Source organism: Bidens hawaiensis, unplaced genomic scaffold (assembly GCF_021521415.1).
Source record: "Bidens hawaiensis isolate Kalapana, Puna unplaced genomic scaffold, B.hawaiensis_p1.1 tig00038054_1, whole genome shotgun sequence".
Lineage (NCBI taxonomy): Eukaryota > Viridiplantae > Streptophyta > Magnoliopsida > Asterales > Asteraceae > Bidens > Bidens hawaiensis.
The window spans coordinates 12,221-38,001 of NW_027496659.1; the positions used below are offsets into that span (position 1 = coordinate 12,221).

The window sequence follows — 25,781 nt, forward strand, 5'->3', positions numbered from 1 at the left end:
ACTGAATCACAACAAAAGCAAAATACAATAAAAAAAATTAAAAAGATAAACAATATAAATTTTGACACTACAAGAATCATCTAAAACAAGAAATACCAAATGAATGTAACTCCAGAGGCAACAATAACAAATGGCGAATTCGCATAAACGGAAGCAACAGATGACGGAGTTAGAGAGGGACGACTGCCTGCATCTGTGGTCGGAACTCCAGAGGCCACACCAGTAGATGGTGGTGTTAAGGTAGGCAGTGTATCGGATTCTGGCGCCAACGGTGTCGTGTCTGGGACCGTTGACGAACTTTCGGGAGATGGAGCCAGGCCTAATGTAGCCGGACCTATAGTAGAAAATTTGGTTATGATCTGATTTAAAATACCAAGAACAAAAAACTTATACTAGTTCCATCATTTTATGTATATTTTAGTTATATAAATTTTTTAATTTGTAACTTAATATTCGTCAATAAGATTTGAATTGTATTAAATAAATTAAATGTACCTGGTGCTGGAATAGGTGAGCCTACAGCAGCTGCAATTTCAAACTTCTGATATTAATATTCAGTAAAAACAAAGTGTGACTATTTTTTATATAATTTTACATGTACATAAAATTTTAGTTTTAGTGAAAATCTACTGACCTTTACATTGAAGAGGCACACCGGGCATCCGACACACACGTGGTAGAGAAATGGCTAGGGTGCGGTTAATGGGGATTTGGAAGGGTACACTCCCCGTAACAATAAGACAGAGACAATCAGTACCGCTACTAGTGAGAGACTTGAGCGAGTTGCAACAGTCGGAAGTTGGTGTTGAGGATCCGTTGGTAGTGCTATTGGTTATGAAGTTTAAACATGGTGTAAAGCTAGTGATCATTGAGGCTGAGCATGGTGTAGTAATTTGAGAGTACACCGGTGCAACCCCAAAGCATAGTGCCACGACCAAAGTTAAAACAAAGTACTGAAAAGCCATGTTTTAGTGTAAGGAAAGATGGGTTTGCGGTTATCGTCGTGATCTACGGTGATTGTGAAACTGGTGGTGGTGATGGATAATCGGAAGAGAAGATAAGGAATTTATAGATGAATAAGTTTGAAGTGAGTTGGGATGGTAGCTATGGAGTTCAACTAACTTGAACAAGACTTTTTGACTTTCTTGAATCTTTCTGTGGAATATTTGTTCGTTATATTTGGTGACCAAACATAAACAATAAATCTGTTAAAGTTATTATGGAACATTTACTTGTGAAAAGTAACCGAATTTATATATATGGTTTATACGTGTGCTTGATTTTGCAAAGTCCATTCACCTACACTAGAGAGAGAGAAAAAAAAAAAAAAAACTAAAACGTAAAGTCAACACGGAAAATCAACTATGTTTATTAGAAATTGCAAAATAAAATGTAAGAATTAACTATGTTTATTAGAAATTGCAAGATAAAATGTAAGAATTAACTATGTTTATTAGAAATTGAAATTTTTATTATTGAAAGTTTAAAACCAACAAGGTTATATAACCCGCGCGTTGCGCGGGTTTGTGTTTAGAAGTTTCGATATCGTGTGTTGTGGCATGAGAAATCATGAAAAAAAAACGCATTGAAAGAAAACCTTTTTAGTTCCATTACATATTTACATGTATGTCACACAGATTTACAAAGGCCATAACTCATTAGTAAACAAAACATGGAAAAACCTTTACATAAACAAAACTATCCTTCACTGTTGTATTTGAATCCTTCAGCTCCAAATTTGTCTTTTAATGTGTTGCACTCTTTTAAATCAGCCGCTCCATACCAAAATGAAACAACTTATTCCAAAACTGCATAGAACACACATTCATGCTAACCTTTGACCCAGAATGTACGTGTATAAAAACGGTCAACAGTGTTGACCATTTTTGAACAATTTAGTTTTTCTAATATTTATTAAATATGTATATACACACATACTAAGATGCATACAAATACACTAATATATAGCATCCAGATACGTACATACACTTATGGTTTTTTAACTATTTATTTTTTGGTTGCTGTTTGACCCGTTACATTTTGCAAAATCATTTATCATGCAAGAGCACTTTAGAAACATTTATCATCACAACATCATGTATTCAAACCCAAGAGAGTAAAAGGACAAAATCTATAGAACACCCTTTAGCTCTTCTATTCGGCGACAACATGTCTGCCTCTTACTCCATTAGGCATCCAGTAATAAAAATCTAGAATAAACTCAAGCTACAAGATTTCACAAAAAGTTGTTGTGACGGGGGTGTCCGGTGTAAAACCATGATAACCCCAACTTCTGAGTGAAAGTTGAAGTCAAAACAGATGAAAATTCTATATGAAAAGTAATTCAAAAACCAAGTAAATATTTATAAGTGAGACCCTGAAATGGTAGCACCAAAGAAAGAGAATAGACCCGCATTGCTGCACATTGATCAGTTGCCATGTGAAAGCAAAGAAACTCACATGGCCATCTCGATTGCCTAGTCTAGTCTACAGCAAATCTCATCTTTGTGCAAATTCAAATTATCATCGCTGCCTCATCCAAACATAACATGTTAAACGATAAACGGAACTGAATAAATGGATGTAACACTAAGCTGTAAACCAAGCTTCAAAACTTGTACTGTTCAAAGTAGTCAAACAATACGAGGCTCAAAAATACAAATCACATAGCCATCTTGGCTGCTACCAATTTTCTTGTGATACCGGAATCTGTCACATGACCATCACAGACTCCAAGAAGACACCAAAAGGCATTGACGCTCACCGAGAATAAAACCGTTGCTCAGATGTGCTGAGGCCCATCATCATATAGCTCAAACTATAGCGAATAAAATTGCGGCTCAGATGAGCCGAGGCCCGTCATCATAGTCTTGAACTCCAAAAAAATAGAGGGTTTACATTCATTAGCAACGAAAAACCAGAGTCCATATCCTGAAAACTCTCAGATGACTCTACGTTGACCATCATTGAGATTAGTTTTGACCACTGACAATTGCCAACCACAACAGACGACTGCCGTAACCACTTTATCGCCACCTATGGTTCCGAATCAGAACCTATGAACGTTAGTGAAGAAACACAAAGTGACCCCGGCAGATTACGGATAATCTTAGGGCTAAGTAGATGTTTCCCACGAGGGTTAGGTCCGGCAAAGATGGTTATTCTTCCGATGACCTGCAAAACAGACACCGTGAGCTCGTCACTGAGAATGGGGGGGGGGGTACCTCCTTGTGACCACCCTCCGGCGTGAGAATCAGACTAGATTGCTCTGAATATAAGTGTATATTAAGAGAAATAGCTAGAGAAGATAAGATAATATCAGATGATATATGATAATACCAGATCATGATACCGTTCCAAGGTGTTGGAGTATTTATAGCCGAAGGTAGGTTTCCAAGCAGGTACAGCCAGCTGTATAATCTTCCTTTTCCACCAAGTGTAGGCTACGTACGTGCCATGCTGGTGGTTGGTGGGTAGGCAGCGGCTGATAGTGACATGGCCGGCTGTGTACTATTCCTTTTCCACCAACTACAGGCTATGTACGTGCCACGATGAGGGTTGGTGGGTAGGCAGCGGCTGATAGTGACATTTTGTACTAGAGCATGCTCCTCCTCGTACTGTTGTCGGTGAGCTGTCACCCTGTGATTGGTTCATGGGCTGCTTTGGTCAGATCTTGTCTATTTTGTCCATACCTTGGCAGGTATAGTACAAAAGATCTTCCAGAAGCGTACGGACTGGCTCATTTGGGCGGGAGTATTCCCGCCTTGCTCATTCCTTCTTCAGGTGACATTACTGAATTATTGAGAGTTAGTGCCTTGTGCGTGTAGCCTTACTATTAGTGCGGGTAGCCTTCCCTGATGGCTTGTATCCGCAGCTGCGGGAACAGGCGGGGTACTTTACCATTGGGAGGCTTTTCCTGGGGGAACAGCTAGCGTACTGCGCGTAAGGTCTTCATCTCTCTGAGCATGGTGGGTCCTGCGGAACCTGTTGGTCTTCGCGCAGACGTCCCTCTTCAAGGTGAGTCTTGCGGGTCCAACTGGGCTCTGTTGGGACCTACCTATTCAAGTCCCCCCCAGTCCATTGTTCTCTCACGAACTGTTAATAAGTGAGGTGAACTTTTGGACTTAAGCAAGGGGTTTTGAAAAGGGTTTTTAATTTTAAGGTTTTCCGTGGGGATTCTTCCCGCGGTTTTCCTAATGTCACGTGCAGAAATTCCCGACTTTTCTGCTTGATCTTTGGTTATGATGCGGGTAGGTGTGTAACCTCCTCGCAAGTCAGGAGTTGAGTTTCACTTGTGTAGATTCTCCACGAGGTTTTGGTAGTTTTAGACATAGTGATCAATTATGTTAAACAACCAATTCCATCTTGGAGTTTCAAACAATCTAGTTCTCAACGTTCCCGCTATGCGGGGGTGTTATTTCCCTTTCCACAAGCATGGCCCAGAAGACCCTTCTTGGTTTCAATTCCCTGCAAGTGCTAAGTATGTGAAGGGTTTCGCCTTGACACTGTACCCGCACTCGTCTTATAGTTTCTTGATTTCCAAGGTATTCTTGGCTTCAATTCCCTGCAGGTGCTAAGTATGTGAAGGGTTTCGCCTTGACACTGTACCCGCACTTGTCTTACGGTTTCTTGGTTACCAAGGTAAGGGGGTATATTCCCTCTTATTTTTGAATATTTTTGAATCTTTTTGAAATTCGAAGAGTTGGTGAAAGGATAAGAACAGTCCAAACTGTTGAAGGGACGTTAGCGTCGTCCGACGGTTTCTTCTGACAGTTTCAGGACGTGCAGGAAGTTATGGCGACGTGACAGTATATGGTCATTCCAGACGCTTTTTCAGGCGCGTGGGCGCGAGTTTTCGGGCGCGTGGGCGCGAATTTTACGGCACGCGCCCTGTCGACAGCTGTTACCAGCTTGCTTTCCACGTGTCATCGTCTCATTGCGCCTGCGCTTTCTCTCTCCTCCGCATTAAATTCATCGCATTCATTGCGATGAGTATATAAAGGGGGAGATGGTGTTTCTTAATTCACACCTTCACTTCACTCTTCTTCTTCTAAGCGATTTCTGGCGAATACTCTAACTTTTCCGTCGAGCATTCTCCTGAAATCGTTCTCTTTCATACCTCCAAAATGTCTACTCATGATCCTGAGGTTACTGCCGAAGAGTCCGACGTATACCCTGAGAACCCGATGTCCGCGTCTGACAAGGACGACAAGAGTACTGCTGGCGAGTGCCAGTGTGCTCTCTCTGTCGATCTATACAACTATATCGTCAATAAGTTCATGCTCGAGCCCTACGAGCCTGAGTTTCCAGAGCCTCACCAAACGGTGTATGATGCCCCTAAGGGCAAAATAGGGGTTTATGCCTCATTCTTCATATATGGGAATCTCAGATTCCCATTAACGAAGTTCGTATACCGTGTTCTGGAGAAACACGGTGTACATTTGACGGAGGTGCACCCGATGGCGATCGCTAAGGTTCGCCACTTTGAATGTGTGTGCCACATTCTGGGCGTTGAGCCCCGCGTCGACCGCCTGATGACCTTCTACTCCTGGAGGTGCATCCAGGGCTGGTATACCTTGGTCACTCGGATCGAGGGTTTGAAGATCTGCGCTACCGAGCGCAGTCTTCGGTCTTGGAAGCGGGAGTTTTTCTATATCTCCACTCGCGTCGTCCCCATCGCGATGACGTTCAAGAACGGGAGAGCACTCCCCATCCTTCACGCTTCCAACTACCAGGAGACTGAATGATTTACCAAGATCTCCCGGATCCAGACTCCGGTTTACCGCTTTGCGGAGTCTGGGATGGTGATGCTCGGTATGAGCTGGGTATGGAAGGATGCCGGTTCTGGGACGCCGCAAGTACCTATCATCCTTGAATACGGTTCGAATTCTATTCCCTATGGTATGCTCCATCTCTTTTTGCTGATTTAGGGTTTTTCTTCTAACTGTTTTTCTGTTTATTTTCAGAGGGGAACAACTTGCAGTCGCTTCTGCAACCGCGTGAGAGCGGTGGTCCCGCTCGGCTGGGTACTCGTGCTCTTGATGAGAACGAGTTGCCCATTTTGGAGCAAACGGCGGATAGGTTCGTGGAGGTCTACCCGCCGGGCCACGAGATTTTGAGCGCCACGCGGCCAGGTAAGGGATTCTTTAACCCTCGCCCTCTTCATGCTCAAACCTCTGCTGGAGTTTCCCTATTTTTATCATCTTCTGATGAGGGATCCGCAGATGGGCCTTTCTTCGTGAGGAAGAAGAAAGCTGCCGGCGTGAAGGGCAAGGCGAAGGTCGCCTCTACCGCCGATCAGGGAAGTCGGTCCGACTCGGAGACCGAAAGTGAGGAGGCGGCGGGGAACCCTGGTGAGACCATTGTCACGGGGGTTGGGACAGCTGTCACCTCCGAGCAGCCAAGCGTTACGACGGTGACTGGCATGAAGAGGCCAGTTCCATCGGGTTCGTCCCCGCCCGTCAGAACCTTCAAGATTAAGAAAACCCGTAAGTATACTTTTTATCTTACTCACAATTCTTTCCGCCATTGTTTTTAATATTGTTATCTTCATGCAGGCGTGGATGCGACCGCATTCCAAAGTGGTGCGGGAAGGAGCAGTTCTGGACCTACGACGGTAGGTTTGGTCAACCTACCTGAGGCAATGACCCAGGCAGCTGCGCCTGTTTGCAGTGTTGGTTCAGTAGCTCATCCCGTTGAGGCAACTGTTCCAATTGTGACGTCATCTCCGCCGGCTGTCAGTGCCATATTCACTGCATCCTTCACTGAGCCGGCGATGATTTTTTCTACGGGCTCCTCCGCAGCGGCGGCCACGGTTGTGAGTTCACCTCTAGTGAGTTCACCTCCGATGGTCTCTACCGCGGCGGCTTCAACCGTGCCTCCGGCACCAGCGACTACCTCATCCCCGGCCGGTTCATCAGGTATGTTCAGGGTTGGGGCTTCTAGCCAATCTCTGCCTCCTTCCCATCTACCTGACCTCTTGGATGGATATCCCTTAGGTTCGGGTGATGGGTTTGGCGGCTACCGGCCTGTTATCGACCCTACAGGTGCGTAGGGTTATTTCGGCCTATTATCTTTTTTTTTATATCATTTTTTCCTAACCGTTTTTTGTTTTTGCAGTTTCGGATTCCAATGAGGTGTATGTTCCACGGTGGAACATCCGCCGGGGAACAACCCTTCGAACGGCTGTGGACTGCGTCGAGTGGGCGCGTCACGCAGCCCCAAGTGGTGCGTTGGGGGAAGCCATGTCTAGCTACCAGGAGGGTAGGCTGACGAATGAGCTTCGGATTCTCCTTGCCCGGATGCAGCCGCGCGTCGAGTTGCTTTGTCGTGAAAACGACAAGTTAAAGGCGGCGCGTATCCAGGAAGTGGCTCAGGCGCGGGCTATCCGGGAGGAGAACAGGAGACTTGCCGCCATTGCTGCGGAGAAGGAAAAGGCCTTCAAGGCCCTCGAGGTTGAAGTTCAGGCTCGGCTCGAGGCCCGTTCCAAGGCTACCCAAGCTGTTAACGAACAGCTTAGGTTGGCTAAGGAAACTGCGCGGAACGCGACCGAGAGGGCCACCAAAGCTGAAGCCATTGCTGAGCCTCTGCGCGCTGAGAATGAGGAGCTTAAAGCCAAACTAGAGAGGCTTCAGCAGGCTCATGATGCTTTGGCTTTAGAAGATGCCAAAAAACTCCAAGAGCTCCTGGACCAGAAGGGTATGTTTGACCGCACTGAGCGTAAGCTGAAGGGCGTTGAAGAGGCTGCTGCTAAGGAAGTGTTGCTTGCCAACCTTAACAAAAATGAAGCCGAACGCGCCCGTGACCAAGCTCAAGCTGCCCTCCAGGAAGCTCTGATCACCAAGGAATGGCTTCTACGAGAAGCGTTGTCGTAGGTATGCGTAGCTTCATAATATCTTTACGCTTTTCTTTATACATAGAAAAATTTTTGATACATATATATATATTTTTTTTGTAGGTTGTGCATCGGATCTTCACGAACACATCTTATGACGATGCCATGAGCGCAGCCCTCAACGCTTCCCATGAGGATGGGGAAAAGGCTGGTTTCCTGCTTGGTCTGTGGTTTGTTGAGAAGAGCATCCCGCCTTCCAACTTCCCTCTTTATGACGGGGACACTGAAGCTGCTTACGACCAAGCAGTGAACCAGTATGCTGCCTTCCCACATCCGGTGGTGGAGAAGGTGAACGAAATTGCTGCTGCTGATGATGGGCTAACTATTCTCAAGGCTTTCCTTGAACCGCCACAGCCAACTGATGGTGCGGGTTCAAGTGGGTTTGGGGAGAGTGGTCCTGAAGTTTGAACCTTGAGATCCCTTCCCACCGTTAGGATAGATTTACATTACTGTAGGCGGGTAGATACCTGGCCATTCTTGTAATGTTTGAATTTTTTATGAAATATAAATGTTTGTGCGGGTAGGACCGTCACTTTCACTTAATGACTTGCTTTATAAACGTTATATGACTTGCTCATGCATATTATAGTTTAATTTGGCACTTGTTTTGCCTCATAAACAATATATGATTCGCTCATGCATACTTTAGTTTAACTTAGCAATTTTCCAAGTGTTTTGAATAAGTTAACCTTTCGACGCGTGGTTGTCAATAGGTTAGTGTTCAGTTTCCTCTATCATGATTGTGCGGATAGGACCGTCACTTTCATTTAGTGGGATGACCAAACTTCACCTATAACTGACCTGCGTGAAGGTTTTCCTCATCTTTTTAGAAATTTTCTAAGTGTTTTGAATAAGTTAACCTTTCGACGCGCGGTTGTCAATAGGTTAATGTTCAGTTTCCTCTATCATGATTGTGCGGGTAGGACCGTCACTTTCATTTAGTGGGATGACCAAACTTCACCTATAACTGACCTGCGTGAAGGTTATCCTCATCTTTTCCTTAGAAATTTTTACCGTTTTTTGTGTTTATGCGGGTTTTGCCGCCTTCCACACGCAATGACTTACTTCCCCACTTATTTATGCGGTGAATACCGGCATATCAGTGTGGTCAGATCATAAGTATAAATGTAAGACCATCAACGTCAATGTGATAAGGAGAATCATTTCCATTAGAAGTGGCTCTAGGCCTTTTCTTTACAAGTTTGGAATTGATCTACATGCAGCCTGTGTAATTGAGCTCCCTTCCATATTCTTGGTATGGGGGTGTCATCGAGCCTTTCGAGCCGATATGCACCTGGTTCGGAATCTCGTTGTTTACGCAGTATGTAGTCTCCAACATTGAAGCTGCAGTTTCATCCGTGTTTTCCCCAACTGGGGTTCTACACGCATTAGCCTGCTTAGCGTCTATTACGCCACGAGGTGAGTGAGTTTCCCATTTCTGACGAATGCTTCGACGACGTCCTTCAAGGATACGCATTCCTCCGTGGTGTGGCCTTTTGTCCTGTGGAAGTCACAGGATTTGCTCTGATCAGCGTTGTGACGCTGTCGGATTATTGGAGCTTTTGGCCATGGGAGCCTCTCGGTGGCAAATATTTCGGTGACGCTTTTGGTGAGTGGCGTCCATCTGGAGTTCCGGTTCGACGACTGCATGTTATCCCCTCCGCCTAACCGAGGGTGCGAGCCGGATGAGGTGTCAAAGTTTACCCTTGACTGCCAAATACCAAGCTTCCTCTTTTTGTTTTGTCGGGCGGTAAGGACGTTGTTTTCTCTTGTTTTTTGAGTGTAGAGGTTTGTGCTCTGGGAAGATCTCTACCCAGTTGCTTTTCCGTTTCCGCGAAGCGTTTAGCTGCTGTCATGATGGCATCCCACGTGGATGGCATGCCATCTTTACCCATTAAGGTGCGGATGAGCTCTGGGTCTTCCGCGCCATGGATGAAAGCAGCGCGAACAAGATCTTCGCTAATAGTGCCCAGACTTAGCTTCTGTGAATTGAAGCGCGTGATGAAGTTTAGTAAAGACTCATCTTCCTCTCGGATGCAGTTGAGGATCGTCCATTGCTCTTCGGTATACTTTCTTTGTTGACTGAAGTGTTGGCTGAACTTCTGCTGGAAGTCTGCCCAATCGTAGATGTGGTGGACCGGTAGACGGTCAAACCACGCTCTGGCTGCCCCAACAAGCGTCATTTGGAACATGTAACACCACGTGGGTTCCGTCCAATTGCTGACGGTTGCCCCCGCTATGAATCTGGTCAAATGATCGTCTGGGTCAGATATACCATCATATGTGCCTATGTTGGACATTTGTTTGGCACTTTTCGGGGCAATTGCTTCCGCAATGTCCCTTGCAAATTTGGACGTTCCCGCATTTGCAACAGTTGGTCTGAAGGTTTTAGAGAAGTCACGTGGGTTTCCACCCGCGTTTTTTGATTTAAAGGTTTCTCCAAAATTTCTTCTGTGGAAATCTGCTTGTTTACGCTTCCCTTTCGCCCTATGGCGCGGGTTTGCGTCACTGTCAGATTCTTCCCAATCTTCATCATACTCGCACTCATTACTCATGTTGAGCTGTTGTCGAGTGTTTCCGAACTCGTCATTAGCCTGTTGGAGTGAACGTAAACGTTCATCCAACTCAGCTTGGAATTCTTTCTGACGTGCTTCTGCCTACGCTTTAACTTGATCAAGTGTTTGGCGGGGGAGCCTCGTTTGTTGTTTCTCCAACTGGGTATCAATGAATCCCAGGGGAGGATTGTTTACTGCACTTGCCCCGGCTTGGGTAACCGGGGTAGTGTTCGTAAAAATTGTGTAGTCGCCGGTGTTCCCCCCAGTAACTGGGTTTGTGGTTACCGGAGTTTCTTGGTCACTCGTTGGCCTTGGCATCGGAGTAACCTTAACCATCTTTCCAGAGGTTTTGAAAAAACTGAGAAAATTAGTTCTAGCTTTTATGCACGGATGGCGCCAATGAAGAAACACTAAGTGACCCCGGCAGATTACGGATAATCTTAGGGCTAAGTAGATGTTTCCCACGAGGGTTAGGTCCGGCAAAGATGGTTATTCTTCCGATGACCTGCAAAACAGACACCGTGAGCTCGTCACTGAGAATGGGGGGGGGGGGTACCTCCTTGTGACCACCCTCCGGCGTGAGAATCAGACTAGATTGCTCTGAATATAAGTGTATATTAAGAGAAATAGCTAGAGAAGATAAGATAATATCAGATGATATATGATAATACCAGATCATGATACCGTTCCAAGGTGTTGGAGTATTTATAGCCGAAGGTAGGTTTCCAAGCAGGTACAGCCAGCTGTATAATCTTCCTTTTCCACCAAGTGTAGGCTACGTACGTGCCATGCTGGTGGTTGGTGGGTAGGCAGCGGCTGATAGTGACATGGCCGGCTGTGTACTATTCCTTTTCCACCAACTACAGGCTATGTACGTGCCACGATGAGGGTTGGTGGGTAGGCAGCGGCTGATAGTGACATTTTGTACTAGAGCATGCTCCTCCTCGTACTGTTGTCGGTGAGCTGTCACCCTGTGATTGGTTCATGGGCTGCTTTGGTCAGATCTTGTCTATTTTGTCCATACCTTGGCAGGTATAGTACAAAAGATCTTCCAGAAGCGTACGGACTGGCTCATTTGGGCGGGAGTATTCCCGCCTTGCTCATTCCTTCTTCAGGTGACAGTACTGAATTATTGAGAGTTAGTGCCTTGTGCGTGTAGCCTTACTATTAGTGCGGGTAGCCTTCCCTGATGGCTTGTATCCGCAGCTGCGGGAACAGGCGGGGTACTTTACCATTGGGAGGCTTTTCCTGCGGGAACAGCTGGCGTACTGCGCGTAAGGTCTTCATCTCTCTGAGCATGGTGGGTCCTGCGGAACCAGTTGGTCTTCGCGCAGACGTCCCTCTTCAAGGTGAGTCTTGCGGGTCCAACTGGGCTCTGCTGGGACCTACCTCTTCAGTTAGACTACCGTCTATAGCTTGTCAATGGGACTTCTCTTCAATTCTTATTCTGGACTCTGTGGAGACCAAAAGCAGTCAATAAAAAAAATTATTGACATTCATAAAAAAATCCTAATATTTATAAGTGTCATAAGTAATTCTGATTTTAATTAGGGAAATAGAAACAATAAACAAAAACAAGCTGATAGATACACAACAGTTATGTTTTAATGAAGTTCACGACTAATATAGATATATTTGGCAAAACTAATGAGTTCAGACTTTGATTTACTAAAACTAAATATAGAGAAATCTGGATTATTTATCACACAAAACAAACCAATAAACCAACAATAAAACACTAAAAACTAAGATGCATATAAATCATCCTAATGAGGCAAGTCATCCAGATTATGCAACAAAAAAAATGAAGTCATACTAATTAACACAGCAGCAACTTAAAGTACACAACATTTGTATCCTAAACCAATAATTAAAAAGATAAGCAATTAGGCTTTGCAGTTAAGCAAACCGAACCTTTAGAAAAGAAACTGAACTTAACTTTTTGATACAATCACAGACCCGGTGAACAAAGCCACAAGGACCCAGATTCAGTCAATAAAAACATATACACGTCGGTCCAAGCTGATGAGACCGTCATTGCTTCAATGGCGGCCAAACAGAGGCCATAATCGTCATCTAAAGTAGAGAAATTTAGTTTATGAGTATAGGCATTTCATCGAGCACAACAACAATGTCATCAACATCATCTGAACACTGACAACACAGCCACAAAAACCCAGATGGAGATATAAGGCAACCAGGCCGCTGACACGACACCACCGCCATCTAAACGGAAAGCCGACGGTCTCCGCTACCGCCGTCACCTAAGGTTTACAGAATCACATCCAACAACAGAAGAATCGTGACAGAAAGAAATCAAGTCCAATATTCTTGGGAGTAATCGAATGATCATACTGCTAGTAAGGTGTATTAAGTCCTCCTAGTTCATATAGTACAGCAAATGAAACAACATACGATATGCAGTTAGCTGCAACAAAACCTCCTTTTCATTTTTGTACAATCCTTTAGTTTATACTTTATACACTTTCTGGTGAAGGTTTGACTCAAGCTGCATGAGTGCCACATTGTGAGATGCTCTGCTCTCGCTTTCGCAGCATAACAAAATACTCCCATTGTCCCATTTATAATCATCTAGAAGTTTATGTGTATAGAAAAGGTTTTAATATATTGATCATGAAAACTAATAAACTATACTTATTGGCATATTGGCATATAAATGGTAAGATTTTGTACCTTTACTTAATCAACATAAGTTAGTTAAGTTACATATGGTAATTTTCCATCCTGAAATACAAAGCAATGCATTTGTTGATTCCTGTGGAAAACATCATAACAATTAGTATTTCCATAAAAAGAGTAGCAAACTTTGTGGCACTTAATGTCATTAATAGAATGAGAGAGAATGGTAAATTTATTAAGGAAATAACAGTAAATGTATTCAAGAAAGGGTATACATGTGCTATAAGTGTTAACCGTAAGCTTATACCCTTCTCCTATCAGAACCACATGTTGTACTAAACCTCAGTTTGTAAAAATGTAATTTATTAGTTGGATTCACACACCATTTACATGTGCTTCGGATTAGCTATTGTGTGAAAAGATGTGATATTTTTAACAATGCAATTGTTTAAAGGAAACAACTTATGATTATGATTCATGAGGAAATGACAACTAAAAGTGATGTAGAATTTTATCGAACAACTTATAAGCATGCAATAAGCATTTAATCGAACAAATTAGAACAATCAAAACACAATACATTAGGCAAATCTTTGATTCTATTTAGCAAGCAACAAAGCCCCAAATCAACAGCGACAGAGCATAGTGTTGTTTCAATGGTGATCAGTTAAATTTTGTTTATTAAAACCGGTTCAATAAATGTGATAAATAATAATTAATCATATTAATTAATAATTATACGTAGCGGAATATATATAATTAATCAGCACCGAAAACTAAACCCGACAGGATCCGGTTACAAACAATACGAGTACGAGTCAAAAAGTTAAATATAAACTTAACAATATATAAAAAAGTTTACCTTGGTTAATAAATAACTGGTTGAGACACCAAATGCTAACGAGCCGATCCAGGTGACACAACGAGATCCAACGACCAATCAGTGGCGGTGCACGACGGCAACGGTAGTGATGGTGGTATCCGGACAGTAGCGGCGGCGGCTGTGAGCGGCGACGGCTGGCGTCGGCAAGCGGCGGCGGTGGCTGGACAGCGCCGGTGGTCGGGCAGCGGCGGTGGTGTAGGTTGGCCGGCGATGTGGTGGAGGAAGAAAGGAGATGGACTTGTTGATTAGCTTAGGGTTAAGGTTATGTCCATAACATCATGTGTTTATACAATCAATAATTAGGTTTAACTAACTTAGTTAGTTATAAACCCAATGAGCCAACAAGTCCACTTCTTGCTCCAAAGCCCGCTCCATGTAATTTCATCTCGTTAAAGTATCTAACCCGGTTAACTAACTTAAGCGGGTCAATGGCTCGTTACCTCACGGTGTAACTTTCACGGGTTATAACCCGGTTGGCCGTATTGACTTACCCGAACCGGTTCATTATTCCAACAGTCTCCCACTTGGACGGTTTCTGGTTAAGTTACTCAATACTGACAGCCAGCGGTGCTCTAGCTACACATAGCTGCCCCCAACAGGTTATAACATTTTAAATTCATTAACCAAAATAATCTTGGAATACAATATTGCAAGATAACGAATTATGGTAATCGTTGTCATCTATCCTTTCTGTATAAGACATCAATTGAACAATGAGACATGGATCAATTTCAATCTCATATGGCGTTCAATCATTATAGTTCTCGATCTAGAATCAAAGTGGTCCAATCAAACACACAGTTAGTTTGGGTGAGGCCTCACACTTTACCAGTTTGAATCAACGAGGGCGCCAAAATGTCAAACTGTTACATATCATGTAAGAGTACAGAATCCCATCTTGATTAGATACAACTCCCACTAAACTTCAGATCATTCCCAACCAATACCTTTATAGCTGGTAGTTACGCTACAGCAGTTGACATTGATCAAAGAATAACCTTTAGTAAACGAAAGTTCTAATATGTATCTCAGGTCTAAGGATACTAAATGAGTATACCAGTATCAAAACATCTTATGACTAAGATCCATGAAGATGAGTTGATGCGAGTTACATCCAACGTCATTCATAATGAGGTATGTGAGTTTGGAAGTCAACTCCTTAAGTCCAAAGTCAGAATAGTCTTAATTCAGAGTTGTTCCCACGAGTATGACCAACTACGGATAATTTAGAATACAATATTCTTGGATTAAACGTATTAAAACCGAACACAGTTATAGTATTCAACATTTGCATTTAACCATTAAATCAAAAGAGAACTCAAAAGTATAACTGTTTAAATGTTCACACATCAAATACTAAATCAAAACAAACTACTAGCTAATCTAAGACCGATAGCATCTCTGTGATGATCATGCTTGTCCTGAGTCATCAGTTTAGTGAACGGGTCAGCTAGGTTTTGATCTGTGTCTACTTTGCTTATTATGATGTCTCCTCATTCCAGTATATCTTGTATATAGTGGAACTTACTTAGAATGTGCTTGGCCCTGTGATGAGATCTGAACTCTTTGGCTTGAGCAATGGCTCCTGTGTTATCACAGATTACGTCGATCGGTTTCAGAAAACTTGGAACCAGATCGAGGTGGGCTATGAATTTATTCATCCAAGCAGATTGTGAGCGAGAAACATGTCGGTCATTCTGGAATCTAGCATCAATGTAACACCTTATAGTGATATCTTATTCCACTCCTATAAACACTAAGAACATGTCTTTCATCCTTTTCAGGTACCTCAGAATGTTCTTCACAGCAGTCCAGTGGGCAATGCCAGAGTTCTGCTGAAAACGACTAGTCATGCTCAGTGCATACGAGACGTCAGGTCTAGTACATAACATAACATACATGATAAAACAATCGCTGAAGCATTTGGAATCGCTTGCATGTGCTTAGTTTCAATGTCCGTTGCCGGAGATTGCGATTTGTTCAACACGGTTCCTTTAGCCATGGGGAGAGCTCCTTTCTTGGAGTTATCCATAGAGAAGCGTGCCATTACTTTGTCTATGTATGTATTTTAACTCAGCCCTAGAAGCCGCTTAGACCTATCTCGGTAGATCTTGATTCCTAGAATATAAGCAGCTTCACCAAGATCTTTCATTGCGAAACAAGAGCCCAACCAATTATTAACTTCCTTAAGCATAGGGATGTTGTTTCCAATGATCAGTATATCATCCACATACAGGATGAGGAATGATATAGTGCTCCCACTAGCCTTTCTAAAAACACAAGGCTCATCTTCATTTTTGATAAAACCAAACTCTTTGATTTTCTCATCAAAATGAAGATTCCAGCTGCGAGATGCCTGTTTAAGTCCATAAATGGACTTATTCAGTTTACACACCCTGTTAGGATATTTAGGATCAACAAAACCTTCAAACTGAACCATATAGACATCTTCAGACAGATGTCCATTAAGAAAAGAAGTTTTGACATCCATTTGCCATATCTCATAGTCATAGTATGTGGCTATGGCAAGTAATATCCTTATCGACTTAATCATAGCAACAGGCGAGAAGGTTTCATCATAGTCAATACCTTGAGTTTGAGTAAAACCTTTCGCGACTAGCCGTACTTTATAAGTCTACACATTTGTAATTAGTAGGTTCGTCGCTTGACTCAGCTACTAAGAGGACCTCGGGACCATCTAGATGCCATAGGTATTTAGAGTTTGGTACGCGAGTCCTATTACTTCTGCGAACGCTTGTGTTCATGTCCGATGTATCAGCAACAGCAACTTGTTGATTAGACGTTCCAACTTCCTTAGCGGTAGTTTGTAGTTCTTGAATTTCTTCAAGATCGACAATATTTCTCCAGTTCCTCGATCGAGAATTTCTTTCTCGAGAAAGTGGCCCTTTCCTTTTGATAGAAATCACATTTGTATCAGGATGGAAGAAATAATATCCGCTTTGGGTATCGTATCCGACGAAAACAATTTTTACGCCACGTGGATCGAGCTTATCGTCAGAATCACTAGTGACATAAGCATCACATCCCCATACTCTAATGAAAGACAAATTGGGTTTTCGCCCATGCCATATCTCATATGAGGTTTTGTTTACCTTTTTAGTTGGAGCCAGATTGACAATGCGGGCGGCGGTCAAAAGGGCAAAGCTCCAAAAGGAGTAAGGCAAGTTAGTTCTACACATAATCGATTGGACCATGTTTAGAAAGGTTCGATTTCTCCTCTCACTCATGCCATTGTGTTGGGGTGTGCCGGGTGGAATGAGCTGTGAAACAATTCTACGCTCTTTCAGATGATGTATGAATTCTGAGCTGAGATACTCTCCTCCTCGATCTGATCGAAGCATTTTGATGGTTTTCCCGAGTTGGTTTTCCACTTCCTTTTGAAACTCTTTGAACTTTTCAAAGGTTTCATGCTTGTGTTTCATGAGATACACATAGGCATATCGACTGTAATCGTCAATAAAAGAAACGAAGTATCTTTCATGATTCCTAGACATGGTTCTGAAGGGACCGCATACATCAGTATTTATGATTCCCAGCAGATCCTTTGCTCGTTCATTCTTATGAGTGAAGAAGCCTTTGGCGAGTTTGCCAGCTAAGGAGGATTCGCAGTCATCAAAAGAGTCCGGTCCTGTAGATTCAAGAATCCCTTTGGATTAGAGTCTCATAACTCGTGCCTTGCTTATGTGGCCAAGTCGGCAATGCCATAGAAATGTATCATTGATGCCAGATCTGATACGTTTAGAAAGATTATATACATTATTGTTTATTTGAACATCAACCTCATAAATACCATTTCGAGGTTTAGCCTCAAAATTAAAGATATCATTCAAGTAGGCAGAAATAACATTACTATTAAAAATGTACTTAAATCCTTGTTCAAATAATAAAGAAACTGAAATAATGTTTCTGGTCAAACCAGGTGCAAACAAACAGTTATCCAAAGTAACTTCAAGGCCAAGCAAAACGATATGTGCCAGTTGCAAGAACTGGGACTCTCTTCCCATCACCAACGATGAGTTCCATGCTGCCTTGTTTCAGCTTCTTCCAGTTTTCAAGCTCCTGTAAGACATTAACGATGTGGTAACCACATCCGGTATTAAATACCCATGTGTTGCTAGAGACAGTGAAAAGTTTCATAACGTAAATAGAAATACCTTTAGAGGAGCTTTCACCATTGGTCCTCTGCCTTTTCAGGTTAGCAAGGTAGTCAAGATAGTTACGTTTCCAGTGTCCCATTTTGTTGCACTTGTAGCACTGGCGCTCCTCAGGAGGTGGCGGTGGTACTTTTGCAACACCCTTGTTAGTGTTGGTGGTAGACCTGGCAGCAACAGTAACGTTCTTCCTGCCTTTACCGTTATGACCCCGATTCTTGGGTTTAGGCTTGACGACACCAGCAGATCGAACCTTAAGAACTTGATTGTTTTTAGCGGGAATATTCATCTCAGCCGTCTTAAGCATTCCATGAAGCTCCGGCACTGTCTTCACCCAGCCATTCATATTGAAATTCATTATGAACTGGTCGTAAGAGCCGGGAAGAGAGTTCAAGATGAAATCCGCTGCCAATTCATCTGACAGGGGATAATTAAGTTTCCTTAGTTGTTCGATGTACCCTTTCATCTTGACGACATGCGCACTAACAGGTGATCCCTGTTCCATTTTGCAGCTGATAAGCTGCTTCATGGTGTCAATGCGTTCTTAACGGGCTTGTTTCTGGAACATGCCATTGAGTTGCTCAAGCATCTCATAGGCACCAAAATCTTCCAACCCTTTAGCAAGCTCGTAAGACATGGTGGCTAGCATGATACAGACAACTTCAGCCGAGTCATCCATATGCTTGTTAAGAACCCTCTTGGCATCAGCAGTATTGTTTTCAGGCTCGGTTGGAATAGGTCCATCAAGAACATAGTGCTTCTTTGCCATCTTGAGAACAAGTCCAAGTTGCGGTGCCACTCAAGAAAGTTGGTGCCATTCAACTTTTCTTTCTAAAGGATAGCCTTGAGGGTGAATGAGGAGTTATTATCAGTAGACATTTGTTTAAATAAGCAGAAGTAAATTTTATTAGTATTTTCGATGTTTTAATCCTATTATTAATAACCCAATAACATTAGTAAATAGGAACTTGAGAATCTGGCTTCCAGTTACTAATGGCAGCTGTAGCACACAACATTAGTAAGTGGTTTGGCAGACAGACAACGATTGCCAATTGTGTATAGAGCACAACTCTCGTTTATGAGGCCTATTAAGACAACATTTGCCTAAGTAGATACGTATAGCCTCATCTATGCCCACCTTAGTCTCCAGACAGCTGTAGCACGTAACAAGAGAGTAAAGTAATAGTCGCCCTAGTATAGTCACTTGTGAAAGAGCCGGATGTGTCAACGAAACCCTTTCACCTTGAAGGAATAAGCTAGAAATCAAGTGCGGTGCTGCAGTTCCAAACACTTGAAGTTTTGCAGTATGCCTCAAGTGTGACTTATAGTAGGATGTCATAGACTATTGATTTAAATTGGGATTAATTTTAAATATTACCGAATAGTGTAAAAGTTCAGTTTTACTTTATTGATCGAGACAACTTGATGAACCCTTTCATCTCTCAGGACACTTAGTTTTATATAACCTATTAAAACTAAGTTTGTCGCGATAATACCAACCAATTTTAAGTTGATAGTTTTACCAATTAAGTTATTAGTTATGGAAAATTAAATTTAGTTTAATTTTGCAAAACTTAATTGGTTAATTTATTTTAATATGTTTGGTATTAGGTTGGTGGTATTATAACCTATTATAATTAAGCAAGCAACCAAAATAGCAAATAGAATATGTAAATCTTAAATGGCCAAGATTAGTGATTAATCTTGCTAGAGCCTATTAGCAAGATTAATCGGGTCAAGGGGTCACAACACAAAACAACCACAAGAATGGACTCTTGGTGCATCCCGTCATCTTTGGTAAATCCCACTGACTTCAAGAACTCCATGAGCTCGTCCTCGGTTTCTTTCGGGTCTTTCATTACAAAATTACACTAATACAAGTAATAAAAAACTAAACCCTATCTATTACAATTTTGAACCATCAAGGTGGCCAAAACCATAAACTAAAACCAAAATCTTAATACAACTTTTGAGCCATCCATATGGCCAAAATAAAAATCATTCAACCAAACAAACAAGGTCGGGCCAGATTTACATATTCAACGAAAAATAAGTCGGGCAATATTTTGGTCAAATAAAATAAATAAAATTTTTTGACCAAACTAAAATTGCCCTAATATTTTATCTAGATCATAAACGTCAACTTATTTGATGTTTATGATGTAGAACCGGTGAAAATACCGGATTCGACTCGTATGTTGTAACCATGGCTCTGATACCACTGTTGGGTTTCAGTGGTGATCAGTTAAAATTTTGTTTATTAAAACCGGTTCAATAAACGTGATAAATAATAATTAATCATATTAATTAATAATTATACACAGCGGAATATATATATAATTAATCAGCACCGAAAATAAACCCGACAGGATCCGGTTACAAACAATACGAGTATGAGTCAAAACGTTAAATATAAACTTAACAATATATTTAAGTTTACCTCGGTTAATAAACAACCGGTTGGGACACCGAAGGCTAACGAACCGAGCTTGGTGACACAACGAGATCCAACGACCAATTAGTGGCGGTGCACGACGGCAACAGTAGTGATGGTGGTATCCGGATAGTAGCGGTGGCGGCTGTGAGCGGCGACGGGTGGTGTTGGTGGCGCTGGCATGCGGCGGTGGCTAGACAGCGCTGGTGGTCAGGCAGTGGCGGTGGTGCAGGTTGGCCGGCGATGGGGTGGAGGAAGAAAGGAGATGGACTTGTTGATTAGCTTAGGGTTAAGGTTATGTCCATAACATCATGTGTTTATATAACCTATAATTAGGTTTTAACTAACTTAGTTAGTTATAAACCCAATGGGCCAACAAGTCCACTTCTTGCTCCAAAGCCCGCTCCATGTAATTTCATCTCGTTAAAGTATCTAACCCGGTTAACTAACTTAAGCGGGTCAATGGCTCGTTACCTCACGGTGTAACTCTCACGGGTCATAACCCGGTTGGCCGTATTGACTTACCGAACCGGTCTATAATTCCAACACATAGGTGATGATAGAGAGATCCGCTGTTGCCACCGCCTGCTTTCGTCATAGACCGCTAATAACACGGCAACAACTTCGTCTCTGTCTATGAAAGGTGACCGACATAGTTCCCCACCGCCATGCGTATCTTCTTTCAAGTGAAAGAGAGAGATATGACGAAGATACGTTGCCGCCGTCTGCAGCCACCATAGACGGACGGTAAGCCACCGGCAACAGCTGGGCAACAACTTTATCTCTCTCTCTCTCTTCGAAAAGCTACCCAATCCGGTGGTGGTAGTGAAACCATTTATGAAACCTGAGGCAGACAAATACCAATTTTATGATGGTATATTGGTATGCTGGAAAGAGAAAATGCAAAAATGGAAGCACCAAATCAGCAGGAGCAAGACACGCTAGGGAACACTTGCAAGTGGTTAAGGGCTTTGGCTTAATAAACATGCATCCATCGTTGTTTGTAGCATGGGCATCACAATTTGTATAAAGAAATGCATCCGTAGTTGTAACATGCATATCACGATTTGTACAGTTAAATGAACAGTAACTAATGAGTCAATGACCGACTTTACATTTTAATATATATAATATCAGCATAAGTTCAGTTCAGCCAATTTTCTCCACAAACAGTCACTCAGCATGCCACATCAACTTTCCATTTATTCTTTCTACAAACACTTTTTCCCTAATACCTATAGCAATAATATATCCACTCTTCCCACAAACAACCTTATAATTTCCACATCACCAATATTAAGAACCCATCAAACACCATTCTTCACCATCCATAATAAAGGATCTTCAAGGATGGATGGCCTTCACCGCAAACTCCACAATACTTGCCTTTTCTATCCTTCTCATAAAATCTCCTCCACATAAGCTATGGATGGCCCTGATGCGGAAGGTCTAAGGTTGAGTTCTCATCAGACATTAACATGTGCAACGTAGAATAATGAAACGTGGATCAGGAAAACATAATCGGAAGAGCACAAATTACAAACCATACCAGCACTCCATTATAAACCAAATGGTACAAACAACATAACTATGAGTACAAACAAATAAAGCAAAGAGTACACATTAGAAGCTGTTAAGAAGTTATGTTTTAATATATATATGTAGGGTAAGGATCCTAAGAGAACCATTAGCAAATTGAGAACTTTGTGAACCATTTTGGACCACTAAAAAAACCTTTAAAAAATATTTAAAAAATTATAAAACAAAAAAAAAAGATTTTAAAAAAGTAAAAAAAAAACCAAAATTTATATTTCATTCTGGTTTCATTAAAAGAATGGAATTTTTTTTTTAATTCGTATTATACCTATACACATATGTATACTTTCATTTAATCTCTAGTTACGCAATGTACACATATGTACATTATCATTTACCTTAAATTATACATATGTGTATAGGAAAAAATATGTGTGTACATATTATACATATATGTACAATAAAAAAACCGATTTTTTTCTTTTTAATTCGTATTATACCTATACACATATGTATACTTTCATTTAATCTCTAATTACGTAATGTACACATATGTACATTATTATTTACCTTAAATTATACATATATGTATAGGAAAAAAACATGTGTGTACATATATGTACATATTATACATATATGTATAATTTAGCTAAACCGACAATTTTTTTTATGTTACTTTTTTTAAGAAACCGGGATGATAAATAAGAACTTTGGTTTTTTTACTTTTTTTATATTTATGTTTTTCTTTTGTTTTATGATTTTTTTTTTTTATTTTTTGGTTTTTTTGTGGTCCAAAATAGTTCTCATAGTTCTCAATTCCCAAAAAGTTCTCACATGATCCTGATTCTATATATATATATATATATATATATATATATATATATAGGGTTAGGTAAAATAAAAACACACTTGAGTTGTGAAAACTTTAGAAATTCATTCTCAACCACATGTTTTTAATTGAAGTTATATCTTGTGGTCCACAAGTAATGTTAATAAAAAATATAAACATAAATATAATTTTTTCTCTCTCCTGAAAACATATATAAAAATTAGTAAATAAATGTTAAAAAATAGCAAAACAATTTTTATTTTATTTTTCGATGTTTTGTGTTAAATGTAACAACAAATATTACATGTCCAAAAAAAAACGATGCTACATAGGGTTTTCACAACTCAAGTGAGTTTTCATTATATACTTCCCCTATATATATATATAATCGGTCAATTACGTAAGTCAGAATTTTTGTACATTATTGTTAAAAAGATTCTTTTAACACTTGTTTTGGCATTGAAAACTAATGTTAACTTCAATAAGCGGCGCTTATATATTTAAAGTGGCGAGGGGTGTGGGTATGGACAGGCGTACAAAGCCAATTAACGTTATTTGAATTGAGGAAATCGGATGGCCTAAGAGCATCCACATCATATCCCCATAATTTTATGAGTGAAGTTTTCATAATGTAAAGAGTGGTTTAGGTTGCTGTAAGTGAAATAGTGATAAAATGTAGTTATTTTTTTTGTATAATTGAAAAGTAACCTTTCCACAGAATTAACTTTTTAATATTTTTTTAAAGTGGTTGTGAGTGGTGGAAAAAAAAAGCTAATGGCAAAGTTATAACACACATTATTTAATTGAAAAGAAGATAGAAAATGTGGTGATATTTAGTGTAATTATAGGTTTGGAGATAGAATAAGAGATGTGAATGTTATAAGGTAAAGGTTATGCTACATTTGTTAATTTTCAAACCCGAAACACAAACCTTTTTTATTAATTTTTTTTTTATATAATTCGGACCTTTATTCATTAATAAAAGTTGGTTATTCATGCTATTTATATCGTTATACATTTATGATATTATTGCATTGTAACGGTTCCATCGCAAGTTCCATTTAGGGTATTTTATGTTTTTATGTCATTTAACTATCCTGACTTGATCGCCTCTTCAATTTCATTTTTTAGACTGATACAATCATCTGTATGATGATCGATGCCATCATGAAACATAGAGCGCTTGTTAGAATTCAAATTCTTCCTCCCCGTCAAAGGTTTAGGCTTTTTGAAATCAATATTTTTAGTAGTCAAAATCTCTATTGGAGTTTTTGTAAAAGGAGTCCATTTGTGTTCATCATGCCCGCGAACTTGTTCTTTGTTCTTCTGTACAATTAATGCACGCGCATCAAGTCCTCGGGAAGAATCTACAGGTGGTTGAATTCGCGACCATATGGATGGTCGTTCTTGTTTATTGGGGCGAGGATTTTTAAATTCTACTTTAGATACTTGCCGCGGACTATCTCGCCCCAAAACCTTTTCTGTCGCTGCAAATACCTTGGCGGCTGACATAATAGCGTCCCGTGATTTGGGCATCCCATCTCGACCAGTTAAGCACCTTATAAGATCCTTACTGCGGACGTTTTGCTTGAAAGCGCCTCTCATCATGTCCTCGCTAACCCCCACCCCCCCAATATTTAACCCCTCATTATTAAAATGTGTGATGAAATCTTCAATTGATTCGTTGTCCCGCCAAACAACAGTCAAAATTTTCGATGGATCTCGAGTATGTTTGTTTTGCTGACTGAAATATTGTGAAAACTTTGCTACCAAGTCATTCCTACATTGGATCTGTCCATATGCCAGTTTTCGAACCACACATGGGTGGCTCCTGTCAACGTCAGTGCAAACATGTGGCACAAATTACGCAAAGTCCATCCGCTCACTCCTACCGCTACAGTGAAATTAAGGAGATGATCACTAGGATCAGTCATCCCATCATATTTGCACAAATTACTAGGAATTTTCACATTTATTGGGAAAGGAGCAGTAGCGATTTCGCAGAATGAACTTAGACTTCTCATCAAACGCCGCTGGTCGATATGGTTTTATGAAATCCACTTCCACATCATTGCAATATTCAGTGTGCTTAACCATCACCCGCGGGCGGCTTGTTTCCTCTCAACCATAATTTCCACTATCATCACTCGGATAACCATCATTATCACCTCGATAAGTATCGTCACTGTATCCGTGAGCGGCATGACTGTGGTCGTACATGTGTCTACAAGACATGCTCCTACCCGCATGACGACCTCTGTCACGACCTATGTTCTCCCAATGTGATTCTTGGTGGAGGAGACGGAAATGGTGAAAGTGATTCTTCATATGTCAACGTCCTTGGTGGTACGTGCTCTCTTTGTAACATGCGTTCATATTCTTCAGCATTTCGTACTTGCTCTCTATGTAACCACTCTTCAGGAGTTAGTGTCTTCCATTGAGGCCCGGACGGAAAACGTTGGACAAGGACTTGGACCACCAAAAACCAGTAGCACCTATGTCCCCCAGATCTAGTTTCCAGATATGGAGTTGGCTGACATCAATGATTCTCCACCGTTACATGCCCTTCATCTTCCAGACCTGAACCACCAAAAACAGTAGCACCTTTAGCAATAGACGGAGTACCAGTATGATTTTGCTGGATCTGACTCATTGCAACCCAAAAACCACCGGAAAAACTGTTCTAGACAAAAAAAACGGATGGAGCCAATGAAGAAGCACGAATCTGAACCTTATTAGGGTTACATCTACACTCCAACTAGATGAGGTGAGGGTTTATTAACGATATTAGGTCTAATGGATTGAGAATAGATCGAGATCCTGCAAATTGAACAACTG

The 25,781-nt window shown here is 41.3% G+C and overlaps 1 protein-coding gene across 1 annotated transcript; it reads right to left on the minus strand.

The window, feature by feature from the left end:
- Positions 1-991, minus strand: LOC143589944 (non-specific lipid transfer protein GPI-anchored 20-like). Its single transcript, XM_077070557.1, has 3 exons — positions 635-991; positions 496-525; positions 1-334 (listed from the first exon to the last, which is right to left on the minus strand). Exons 1-3 carry the CDS (start codon positions 963-965, stop codon positions 81-83), a joined length of 615 nt encoding a protein of 204 aa, XP_076926672.1. The 5' UTR covers positions 966-991; the 3' UTR covers positions 1-80.
- Between the last annotated feature and the right edge of the window lie 24,790 nt (positions 992-25,781).

Coding starts and splice junctions, on each gene's coding strand:
- LOC143589944 (XM_077070557.1), bottom strand. CDS start 965: ATGGCTTTTCAGTACTTTGTTTTAACTTTGGTCGTGGCACTATGCTTT. Junction 526..634: donor TGTGCCTCTTCAATGTAAAG/GTCAGTAGATTT, acceptor TTGAAATTGCAG/CTGCTGTAGGCTCACCTATT. Junction 335..495: donor CTCACCTATTCCAGCACCAG/GTACATTTAATT, acceptor TTTCTACTATAG/GTCCGGCTACATTAGGCCTG.